Source organism: Carassius auratus, chromosome 5, assembly GCF_003368295.1.
Source record: "Carassius auratus strain Wakin chromosome 5, ASM336829v1, whole genome shotgun sequence".
Classification (NCBI taxonomy): domain Eukaryota; kingdom Metazoa; phylum Chordata; class Actinopteri; order Cypriniformes; family Cyprinidae; genus Carassius; species Carassius auratus.
This window is the reverse complement of record NC_039247.1, coordinates 18,335,122-18,348,601: the sequence shown is the minus strand read 5'-3', so window position 1 is coordinate 18,348,601 and position 13,480 is coordinate 18,335,122. Positions and strand designations below refer to the sequence as shown.

The 13,480-nt window shown below is 38.4% G+C and overlaps 1 protein-coding gene across 2 annotated transcripts in view; it reads left to right on the top strand.

Annotated features, from left to right (window-relative positions):
• LOC113079301 (protein FAM172A-like) overlaps positions 1-13,480 on the top strand; it is a 164,173-nt gene that overhangs the window by 110,275 nt on the left and 40,418 nt on the right. For both annotated transcript variants that reach the window (XM_026251554.1, XM_026251548.1), the window contains exon 10: positions 3,902-3,986. In XM_026251554.1, coding sequence (XP_026107339.1) covers positions 3,902-3,986 — 85 coding nt within the window. The remainder of the gene's footprint in view (positions 1-3,901; positions 3,987-13,480) is intronic.

The window sequence follows — 13,480 nt, the reverse complement described above, 5'->3', positions numbered from 1 at the left end:
AAGATTCCATGTTTACCACTCTTTGGTTTGGAAACACACTTTGTAAAGTGATTTGTTTCTGAGACGTAAAGTGTTAAAGTATATTTATATATATATATATATATATATATATATATATATATATATATATATATAATATATATATATATATATAGTTTTTGTGAATAAATTGGCTTGAATGAATGAATAAACAAATCAACTTGACAAAACAGATCAATGCTGCTCTGTGACAGCTCTTAAAAGAGCAGATGAGAGAAGCTAAAATGTGAATGCAGTAGTGGTTGAATTGGAGTTTTCTCTACATTTTCATTTGACAGTATATTTTCAAAATGAGCAGTTTGGCCATGTGGCAGCATGTTGACACTTGTCCTTTCTTGTTGAATACAGTGGATGAGGTGTGATAACCACAGTGCAACCAGGATGGATTGAGCAGAATGTGGCATGTTAAAGGGCAGCTAAAGGGTAGGAGGCCAGACGCAGAGATGCTTAATAAGTGCAGGTAGGAGAGGGTACTCTCAGCGGGATCCAACACCTGTCTTCAGTTTACCTTCTCTAACTGGGCCATTAGGAGACCGCTTAGAGTCCCACTGTGCTCCAGCACCCCATCTCCCAGCCCAGAAGAGCCGGGGATACCACAACCATATGGCCCTGATTAATGCTGATGGGCCTCACTATAGACAATTATCACTCATTTGTGTCTGTTTGTCGGTTTTCATTTCATGCAGCTTCAGCTGAGATTTGGAGGTGATGCATAAATGGTTAGCGCAGTGGCCATTCGTGTACATTTCCATCACAGAGCATTCAAAAACTCTGACAAATAGATTTATTTCTTATTTGTCTGGACAATATATCGAACGATATGATCATGTGCATCTTGTCAGTAAAGTTGGTTCCGTGATTAGCGGTAAATCCCCATCACCAGCTTTCAAATGGAGCGGCAGTTAACAAACACAGCCGTAGTTCACTGACAAGCTACGCTGTATCGAGTTCATTATCGAATGCGATTCATCTTCAATAATGAACTCTATATAGCGTAGCTTGTCAGTGAACTACGGATCTGTGTTTTAACTGCCGCTCCATTTGAAAGCAGGTGATGGGGATTTACCGCTAATCACAGAACCGACTTTACTGACGAGATACACATGATCATATTGTTTGATATATTGTCCATTCCTAACCCATCATTAATTAATCATTAAAAGTGTGGTAAACAGTAAAATTCTTTTCACAACAAACCAGTGAATTTATGATTAAGTTAATAAACTACTATACTAGATAAACTAAATATACTAGACTACAAATGGAAGACTTAAACACATATTTGTTAATCTAATCTAATTTACTTGTATTATCAGGTCATTCTATTAAATGCTTTATTAGCTAAAGGGCCTTATTATGAGAATATATATAATTTAAAAACTACAAGCCATTAGATGACATAAACAAAAAACAAAAAAACAATTGGAACACTTCCAAAAGTCTGACCCAGCTTCACTATCCCAAAAAATCCTTTCACCATTCTTGGTGTTTTATCTGTTCTTTTAAAGCTATGTCATCTTCTTACATAGTTGCCTTGGCTTTCTATTGCATCTAAAACTCTTCCTGGCGCATCAGCCAGCCCTGACAAATCTGTTGAAGCCTCTTCCCACCCCCCACCTCTTTGCCCCTCACTGGCTGGGACTCCAGTCTTTGAAATTCCTGCCCTTGCTTCCAGCCCAGCTGACATCTTTCTCCAGACGGCATGAATTAAGATTGTACAATAAGACACTTGATGCAGCAGTCAGGGAGCGCTCCTCTCACTGGCCTGGCTCCATGGTGCACAACTAGGACAGCAGGAATTCTAAAAATACACAATGCATTCCTGTTCATTCCAATGGCAGTTGTCTTCTCCCCCAACCCAGGCACGCAAGCGATTGACAGGATTAAGAGAGGAGAATAAAGACAAGAGAAATGAGAGGAGAACTCCAGGGCCATGCCACAGGGCTTTTCTCCCCTCTGACTTTCAGCATCATGCATGCTGCATGAGGAGAATATGCCAAAAGCAGGGATGGCTACATAATGCAACAGTAATTGAGCTTGAAAATTTTTTATTTGATATTGTTTGTTGTTTTATATATTATTATTGTTACGGTTGTTGTTTGTGTATGTTTGCATGCAATTTTATATATATAAAATATATAATTACAAAATAATAGATAGAAGTCAGTATTTTTTTATTATTAGTGATAAATTAAAATTAATTAATTTGTATTTTCATTAAGCAAGTATGCATCGAATTGATCAAAAGTGACACTAAAGTTTTTTACGTTGTTACCAAAAAAAAAAAAAAAAAAAAAAAACACCGAAGACTGGATCAGTGTTTGCAGAAAAATCTGATTTGCCATCACAAAAATAAATTACATCTTAAATTACATACAAAAAAAAAAAAAAAAATATATATATATATATATATATATATATATATATATATATATATATATAAAAACACAGTTATTTTGAACTTTCTAATCTTGAACAACAATCAACATTTGGCTTTTGAAGGGTCATGTGACACTGAAGACTGGATCAGTGTTTGCTGAAAAATCTGATTTGATCTTAAAATATATTAAAATAGAAACAAAAGTATTTTAAATTGTAATAATATTTCATAACATTGTTGAGTAAGACTTCACATTTTTAAATGGCAGTGTATATAAAAATACCAAAGATTTTATGCACTCCACTTAACGCTTTGCCTGAGAAAACCTTTCAATTTTGATAATCATGAATGGCCTTGTGGCTTATTACTGTATTAGAGAGTGTCTTTATTTGTGGATCTTTTTCCTGTTGAGAGTATTTGCATTATTGTTAATGTTTATACTTCTGTTATCTACTGTCATCAACTGTAGACCGCTTACATCCAGTATTTGTTGCAGCCACTACCACCCCAGACTTCACAATCATGCCATTTCTTGAATCTATTTATCCTTATAGACATTATTATGAGTTAACCAAGGATGCCAAGGCCAAAAATATTGATGGAATTAAAAATCTAATCCCTTTGCTTCCCAGTATATACCCCTTCCCTGTTGGCCATACAGGGTCCCTGTTGGGTGGCAGTTTGGTGACCCCTAAGGTGACACAGGGATCAGAGGTGAAGGAAGTTGTGAGGCTGAGGTGTGATTTGACCTGTGGCTCTGTCATGTGTGTGCTTATGTATCCAAGTTTCTTTTGCGGGCTGTCTAGGGTGGTGGAATCGTCCCTCTCTGCTCTGTCAGGGGAGGTTGTCTTGGGAGTTAGTTGAGGGTTAGATAGCATTGTGTTTGTGGGTATCTGTCTGTGTTTCTGTCCATGTCTATGTGTGGACGGGTGGGTTGCAGTCCCTTCGGCAGTGGTAATGGCTGACTGTGCTATGTCTGAGAAAGTAAACAACCCTAGATAAGCAGCGCTTCACAAGGACGCCAGCTACAATACACTAATCTCGCTTGAATTTCTCTGTCTTCTATTCAGCATGTTTTATCTTATCTCCAGACCCCGCTTTTCCATGCATGTCTTTATAACTCTGCCCCCCATCTAAACAGTACGATTGTTTCCATAATACACGTTCTATCAGCATGCATTTAGTGAAAAAGTCAAATACATCATTAGCTTGAGGGTATGATTATTTTCTCAACCAAACATGCCTAATTAAACTTGTTTTAGCTGAAGACCAACACCCAGTGTCGAAGATTGAGTCAAGAAATGGCGTCTCAGGGGACAGGCCGATGACATTAGGAGCTTTAGCGAGGTCACTAGGCCAAGAAAACACTTCTCGGAGGGCCACCAATGGTGTGCCTGCCCCTGCCTAACATAAAAAGTCAAAACTGTCAGTGTGAGATGTCTCTAAAGTACCTAATTGCTTGCTCCTTTCTCCCTCCCCCAGCACTGCTGTAACTGGGTGTCGAGTCCTGAGCCCCTGGATACTCTGGTGGACCCCATGCTTAATGACTGCCCTCGTGTTTCAGCAGGTAAGCAACCAAATCTGCACCACAGTCTGCTTTTAGCCTCTTTTACCCTTTACTCATTGGAAACCAAGTCTATTTTTAGAACAAAGGTGTCCAATCCTGCTTAAGAAGGGCCACTATCCTGCAGATCCTGCAGACTTCAACCAGCTAATGAAGTTCTTCAAGATCACTACAAACTTCCAGATGTTTTAGGGGAAGGTTGAAGATGAAGTCTGGAGCTTATTGGCCCTTAATAAGCAGGATTGGACACCCCTGTTGTAGGATATGATAGTACTTATATCAAAGGAAAAGCTTGCCAAATCATGCTTTTGCTTTGTTTTAATGGCCCCCTATGGATGAAATTGGACAAAATTTGGTGTATTTATTTACAGTGTCCTGATTTTTGTTTGTACTAAATTTTTTTAGCATTGAATGGTCAAAAGATATTAAATTGTCATTGTGGACCATTCACAAAAAAATATTGTGCATTTTGGTAGTATTCAAAGTAATGTGAAATAAGAGAGAGAGAGTGAGAGAGAGACAGAGGTGGAGAAAGAAAGAGAGAGAGCGAGCGAGCGAGCCACGGCTGCACGCTCACTGTCTTCAAACAAAACGAGCGCTGTCTTGCTGTCTCTCCCTTGCGCATATTAATCAATTGACACGATGGTGTCGATGTTTAAATCATATAAAATGACAATGTAAGTGTGCTCACCCCATTTTTGTTTGTAAGAAAAAAGTAGATTAGATTTCATATCGCAATATATATAGCAAAAATATAAAATATCGCAATGTCATTTTTTCCCAATATCGTGCAGCCCTAATGTGAAAGAAAATGTGATAGGGATAGGTTACAATGGTTGACTCCAATGATTGACTAGTTCCTTAAGTGCGGTTGAGTGGTGTGTCAGTTTTTATTTATTTATTGGTTCTTTTATTAGTGCTGTTAGACATTATAAATGATAAAATTCCCTTAAAAGCACCAGTGTTATAGCCATGCACATTCAGACGGATGTCTCGGGACACAACCTTTGAAATCAGATTTTTATTTATTTATTTATTTTATTTTTTTATTATTATTAAAATGTGTATATTTTAATCATGCATCAGTGTTTACAAATAGTTTAGTTTGTCCCTCTGGTCTTGGTTGTTTTTAGTATTTCGAGGCATGTCCTCAAATCCAGATTACAGCTATAATCTATAATCCAGAGCAGGGGGATGATGAGGTTGACCTGACCATCACCCCTGCACTAAAGAGGTGAAGTGCTGCCCATACTTTAACTTGGCTTTGTGAGATGTTATACTGTCTGACAGTATGATATATACTGTCTGACTCATTTGATATTTTCATTTGTGCTTTTGTAGCAAGGACAATATTTCCCTGATTTTACTGTAATCTGGATTTGGGGTCAGGGTGGGTTGGGTATTATCCAAGTGAACCATCATTGAACTGTGTCAGCTTTGGTTTTTGTGCATGCCATCAGTTCCAAGTTCACATTTTACCCATCTCCTACATTTCTGGAGAGCTGTGATGCAATCTTTAATGGATCTTGTATTGTGCGTCTCTTGAGTGTCACAATTATTATTCTTCCCCAGATCAATGCAGCCAGTCCCAGTTATGGTTGTGCTGTTGACCAATATAAGTCCAATATAAACACAATAAAAGAATGATAATATTCTGTCAACATCAGCTGACCTATTAATTTGAGACTTGATGGTTTAGTTTTCTAACTGAAAGGCAAGAAATGCATGGGGTCTTGACTGTCACCTTTTTGGGCACAGAATTTTTATGATTTATATTTTGTTATTACTTATTAGTCCTTAAGATTTACAATTTAATAGCAAACCAAGAACATATGCATTATTACAAAGCCTGGCATTTAACTGTCAGTATATTTGATTAATACACTTTGTACTCAAAAAATATAGATTTTTAATTAGGAAATCTTTTAGAACGTTACAACAAATTGGTTTTCCTGTAGGCTCCACTAGCTGATCCCCACAATTAAGTTGATTTTAGGTTTTATTTGTGATCCCACACACAGACCTTTTTTTGCACGCTGTGTGGCAATGTTTTCATGAAAGCTATGCTGGTTTTACTTGTGCAGGTGGGTGATGTCAAGACATATAGCAGCTTGTCTGTTACACTTAATCATCTCTGAAGCCATGCTGGTACCAGCTTACCATGCTGGTATTTTGTATGCTCGTGTGTGGGGATATTATACACTTTTGTGTTTGGCAAGGGAAGGACATCTAAAGTCTCTGTTTTTTTGTTCCCAACATGATAAACCTTGGAGCCTTCTTCCACCCGCCTGGAATTTTCCCTTTATATATATATATATATATATATATATATATATATATATATATATATATATATAATTTTTAATTTATTTTTTTATTTTTTTATTTTTATTTTTTTCCTCGTTCAAAAGGAATCTTCAGTGGAAGGTCAGTGAGCCTCAGCATTGGCAGAGCTCGGGGAGACTGGCAGCATTTTATCAGTTAGCAGCACACTAAAGCCAGTTGAAATATGCAGATAAACTGGAACAAATCTCCTGAAAAGCCCCCTGGTCCACCAGCACTGGGTAAGGGGAGTTGAGCCTTATGCCCACACTGACCCACAGTCAGACGCTCTAGGTGTTGAAGCCAATTGCCAGCACAACTGAACTGAACCATAGAGGAAGCCTAGACAAGCATTTGGATGGATTACAAACAGAAACCATGCCAATGTCAGGCTACAGTCTGTGTGTGTGTGTGTGTGTGTGGGTGTGTTTGTCTGATGGGCTGAATCTCAGACCTGTGATGTGTATCTCATGTTTTAAAGTCGGGGTGCAACATGATATTTATCATGTTTAATGGGGCGGGCGTTCACATCAGACTTTTGAGTTTCACCTCTTTTCATAAGCACACAAAACTGAGAGAGTGTTTATGTAAGGATGTGCAAAGAATTAACTTCTCATGCTGCACACAAAAGTTCAAGTTTGGTGAATGCTGACCTGACAAATTCTTGCAGTCAAAAGAGGATCAAACATGGAGGAAATGCTCATTTTGCTTAGCATGGGATCATGGTTTAGAAGAATATTAAATTATGATGATTTCTGAAGGATCCAATGACACTGGAGACTGGTGTCGCTGAAAATTCAGCTTAGCCTTTTTTTTTCAGCATTTTTAAAAGTTAAAATGGCAAAACAGTTTATAAATATTTAATACTTTCTTAATATGTTGTATTTAGATGTTAATAATTAAAAAAAAATAACAATTGTGCTCAAGTGTGAGATCATATTTTGTTGCTCTTATTCTTTGAAGTGTCTGAAATTTTGGTTGTTTTAAGTCAAGTGTGAGCACCTCTTTTTTTTATATAAAATACCCTCATGTCTCCATTAATGAGCCTTGAAAAATCTCACACATTAACATCACACTTATATTCTCAAGTATGTGTTAGCAGTATCTCAGAAACCACTGATCACTCGCAGTATTGCTTCATGCCGTTCCCATTATATCCAAGCGTTAGACGCACATGCTCTCTTTTGCTTTACCTGGGTTAAGATGAGGTTACTCATTGCTAGAACTGATCATTAATTACAAAGAGAACAGTGTCCAGTGTGTAAACAGTGATTAATTGTTAACAAAAGTTAGTTAATGCATACCTGAACTGTAATGATCTGTTCTGCACTCCTACATGAATCCCAACAGGTGGGTAATTAACCCTAATTGTATTTACAATGAAAAGATCACAAGAGCTGAGAATAACTTTGTTAAAAAAAGAAAAGCAAAAAAAACCTCCTTTGATGTAGAGCTAGATATTTATTTATTTAGTTTGTCTTATGTCTTCTTGTCTTTTTGGCCTTTTCATTGTTGGAAGCAGAGTTGTTTTTGAATAGACTTTGTTTCAACTGTAAGACCCTGAAACAAAGTAAAGATGTTTTAACGGGAGTTAGCTGCTTGTATTACACCAGGGGGAAAAGAGAGAGAGAGAGATTTGAACGTTCTACAAATTGTTATACTAACTTTATCCTAGTTTTCTACAAATGTCCTAACAAAGATGTGTTTGACTGAAACTGTTGGCATGCAGGCATTTGGCCCATTTGTGAAAGATCAACGGTGCATATTGCTGATGTTTACGATGTCACTGGTCCATGTATTTTGCTTAATAGAGAGTCACTGGTGCGTATGTGCATTCAGTCTATAGTCTTGCTCAATTCAGTGGTCCACCGGGCCCACTGTCTCTTTGTCATTGAATGCCTCTGACCAAGTACCCCTGATGCAGCAAAATCCACTTGTTTGATCTTCCATTGTGGATTACAGATCTTCACTTAGTTGTACTTTCCCACCCTCCTTTTAAGTAGATGGTGCTGGTCTGGGATTTCAGGAAAAATGTATGAACTTGAACTTTTTGACTTTTTTTTTATTATTATTCATAGGGCTAGGAGATATTTTGATGTTATCTCCTGTTGTTTACATCGATTTGTTTGAATAAAAATCGGTTTTCTTTTTAACATCCGTCGACGCTCCACTCAGGGCTCCCGTAGTCCCAAATGGGCTCAACCCTCCCCCCGCACGTGTGCCATAGAGACATGCTGCCGAGTGAGAGAGATGTTTCACCTTACGAAACGAACAGGACCGTGGCAGCACAAGCACACCCACAAAAAAGCAACCTACAGCAGTTGCAGGACTCGCCAAGCTTTACTTTTGTTGCTCGCATGGCAGTAATTAATACGATGATATGATCATGCAATCAATACAGATATTTCATAAAAACAAGCAGGGCTATGACATAACCCATTAAAAAAAAACTCACGCCATTGTCTGCACCGGACATGAGTGGCACATTCCACCAAAAGACAATAGTACCCAATGATGTTGTCTACACTGGATTCGGTGTGATGCAACACGATCCCCATCATTAAACTGATGACTCATTATATTTATGACAAAATATACTGACAAATTGGTTCAGATGATTTGCAACTGTAGTGTGGTGTCAAGTTTAGACAGACTTTTAATCTTAACAGCTCTTAACGCCGAGTGTGCCCTTGGATGGTTAATGCATGATGGGCTAGTATATATATATATATATATATATATATATATATATATATATATATATATATATATATATATATATATATAAACTTAAGGTCTTTCCAACATGGTAATACTGCTTTTTTTTATGATCGTGTCTCAGTTATAAATTTGACTTGTAAATGATAAAGAATGATAGTCTTTTGTACCAATTGATAAAAAAAACATGCTGTTTGTGACTAGATGTAACTTTTGATACTTTGCGGTAAAAGTGGCTCTCTGATTGATCAGTGCAATGGCAGGGCCTGCCATCTTGTCTTTTTGACTTGTTATTTCAACAAAATAAAGTTAAAACTTGTTTTGAACAATTTCTTTGTCATCTGAATATCGATTTTAAGTAAATCGGAAAAAATCGATTGAAATCTTAAATTTGATTTTTTTTTTGTGAAAAAAATCTGGGATTTTTTTTTTTTTTTTTTTTTTTTTTTTTTTTTAGGCCATATCGCCCAGCCCTAATTATTCAGCACATTTTGTAAAAGCTGTCCTGAGGGATCATGTCAGGAACAGGAATAAGTCACATTGGTAGACTGTTCAACTTTTGGGCAACCCACTTATTTTGATCTTGAAAATATGTAGATTTGCACTAGGTGGGAAATCTGGATCTGAACATTCTTAATTTGAACATTAAACCTATTTAATAATCATTGATTTGTCCTTTAGCAGTTGTAGTGTTGTTTGCTCAAATTGTTTTTCATTTTTTGTTTTAAACATGATTTATATAAGTCATTTTCTTTTAAAAGATTACTTACTAGTATTTGTTTTATTTACAACTTAGAGGGAGATGTGACTAGGGTGTTTTCTTTTTTGTTTGTTTTCACAATATAATTTTTATAAGCACTTTCATTATTCTGTTAAAATTGTATTATTTGAGATATAAAGTGAGTATTTTCACATTTACAGATTGGCCCCATTCACTTCCAGTATGTCATCAAATGAACTGGTCCTAAAGTGGAGTGAAACTTGCCCAGAGAGCACAGTTTTTGCCCTTTTGTTTTACCAGAGAATCTATGGGGAAGGTATCAAGTTGTTATCAATATATATTGACACTGTATCACAGTGCAGTGATTCCCTGTGTTTCCTTTTTCTAAATGTATTTTTTAAAAGTCCCTTGGAGGGGATGAATGAAAGTTTGATGGTGTTTTTGAGCAGTCGACTATAATTTCTCACTGCTGCTCTCCCTTCAGAAGACACGGCCTTCATTTTCTATTCCTCTTTAAAAACGAGATGGAGCCTAAACATATTTGATCCATGCGGTTCACGGCATGAGTGGCAGGTCCTGACCCACTTGGCTCTTTGCTTTATGTAATGAGCCTTCTGATTAAAGAGCACCATGCAGGAACGTTGTGCTGAATACAGAGTTTTATGTCATCTAATCCCACGCTCACTGTTTATCATCATTATCATCATTATTATTATTATTATGTAGAATATAATTGTCATGCTGTTGTGAAGGGAGGCGAATAAAGATGAAGTAATCCAAATAACATTTAATATTAATAGTACCAAGATTATGACAATTGATACAAAACACAGGGTAACACAAGCAACATACATAACTAATAACTGACCAAAGACTGAACAGAACAAAGAGAACTTATACAGATACTAAAATAAGGGAACTATATATATGTATAATTTATTTATTTATTTTTAAGAACACAGGTGAACTGAATGTACTAATCAAAAGCGAGACAGAAACTAGGTCAAACTAAAAATGGTCATGAAGACAAAATCTAAATAAAAATACAAAAGTAGTCCATGACTGTGATAGTACTCCCCTATATGGCCAGGCGCAACTTCGTACCATTACAAAAACAAAGGAGGGACAGAGGGGACTAAGGAGCAGAACAAAGGAGCAGATTTGTGATTGTAATAGGGGATGGTGAAGGACATGCAGGAAGGTAGGCAAGTGGATGACCAAGGTGGCGACGATTGAGGGAGGAACCATGGCAGATCAGGAGGAGCAAGGATGGAGACAGGAGCAGCCAAGGCAGATGAGATGGTGGGAGGAGTCAGAGCCAATCTGCAGACCGCAGCCAACATGACGGCCCACGGTGAAGTCGATGGATGGAGGAGCCATGGTGGAGGAATGGCTGATGACTCCAGGGGGTGACCAACAGTAGTGGAGCAGGTGGGAGAAGAGCCCCGGGCAGAGACAAAGAGCCAACGAGCCAGGGCGACGGAGAGGATCTGGAGGTCCGAGGTGGAGCAGATGGCTCAGGTGACCAAGGCATAGGCGGGGATCCGCAAGGCTACTAACTAGAAAGAGGGAGGAGCACAACAGAGTTGGTGGACGGATCGATGAGGCGCAGCCAGAATAGTAGAGTCCTGAGGCGATGGCAAGTCGACGACTGACCAAGGTGGAGCCGGAGGGACAAGGGAGCCCGGCAGAGCTGGTGAACTGATGGCCATGGTGGAGAAGAGGAAGCTAGGAGCCATTGTGGAGCTGCTGGGTCAACGGGCAGAAGCAGAGTCTGGGCCTCGGAGGCTAAGTCAAGGGATCCTCCAACCATGATGCTGATGTAGACTGGCAGACCCACGGCAAACCCACATCACAGATCACAGGACAGAGTCAGTGGTGAGGACTGATAAAGAGGTGGTAGGAAATGGAGGCTGGGTGGAAGTTTTGAGCAGTCCGGGGGTTCAGGGATGGTCTGCGCTGCCCACACACACAAGATGGCCACTTCCAGCACTGGGAGCTCCAGAGATAGGGAAAGACCTCCATGGTAGAGACAGGACAGACAGATAGTTCAGGACAAACAGACAGTTTGGGCACGACCTCAACAGTCATGAAGGGGCAGACAGAATGTTCGGGGCAGATAGACATTTAAAAAATGGCCTCCTTGGCCATAACAGGACAGACAGAGATTTCAGATGATGATGGAAGACTGGGTAGTTCTGAATCAAAGTCAACTAAATCTCCTGAGTCCTGCCTCAGTTCACCCTTAGCAGTGGTAAAGTTCACGGGGCTTTCCTCCGCGTCCTTGCTCTCCACTGTATAATCCATCGTTGTCGGATCTTGGATCTGGTCAGATGATTCATGAGGCGTTGGCCCTTTCTTGCAATGGCTCGTTGGTCGCTGCAGGCTTTGGCTCTCCATCTGCGGTGGGCTCTGGATGATCCTCCGTGAAGCTGGGTGACAGTTTAATTATTGTATTATTATGTTTTATTTGTAGTAATTTGTCATTTATATGTGGAGTAGAATACTAACAGAACCACTCCTCCTCTTACATCCATGCTATATCTTTATTAATCAAATCACATCTTTTGCATACAAGGCTATATTGTAGTGTCAGTTTGATTTAGATGAATTGTGTAGCTATAGTTATAGAGGAGATGACCTTATATTGGCAATGCAGAAATAAAGAGGTAATTGCAACTGTCCTCTTTAACACTCCTTGATGGATAAACAAGACTCTCTTTCGATGTTTCGAAGCCTTCTATGTCTTAAGCCTTACTTTAAGTACAGTATATGACATGTTGTCCATCTGAATTTGACAGTCTCTGCTTCATATCAGAACTTGATAGTTTCTTTGAAATGAATCATCAGGTTTCTTTGATCCCAATCAGCAGCTTTCCAAGTTTTTCACTGTTGTGAGGTAAGCGCCCAGCAGTTTACAGTCAGTTAGCATTGACCAACCACTCCCAACCAGTCAATTACTGTAATCATTTATGCAGTTGAAGATTAATGTATCAGAGTTTTGAATCAGCATCGGCTTTTGTTGTTTGTGTTTAGAATTTGGTTCAAAAGAGCTCCTTGAGTTTTATCCGTGAATGAGCTGTTCACTCCCCTTTCAAGGCAGAAATCAGTATGCTTTGTGTGTTTCCCTATGTAAGACACATATTGTGTCATTGTGTGTGTGTGTGGCATAATGTACTGTCATAATGAGTCTATAGGGTAGACTTAATTTATAGGCCATTGTGATTGAAGCTTTAGCTGACTGTGTTAAAAAGCTTTCACTGCCCTTTACCATTCCCAGCCTGACTTGTTTGGACTATTAGCATAGACGTAAATCTCTAATTACATTAAGGGTGGAATTTGCAAAAAAATTATCTTGCACGTCTGGTTCTTAATTAACAGTTTTGACAGCTTTCATTTGCGCTATTCATTGTCTTGTGAAATTATAGTCTTAAATTTGCAACATTCAGTCTAAAAGCAGATACACATCTCCAGGACATTTTTTCTATGTAGTTTAAACTGTGATTGTGATCTTTTGAATTCACTGAACTGATAATTAACATAATCATGATTCATGATTTCTATGTAATAAACAGAGAGAAGTCTATTTCCTATCCTCACATCCCTAGGCTTTATTCATCATTGCCTTAAAGTGTGCGATGAGCTGGTGCAAGTAGACAAGAGTTCAGCTGGGTTCAATGAAAAATGGAACAAAGTTCTGCAGCCTCAACCATTTTAAAATCACATTATAATCCCA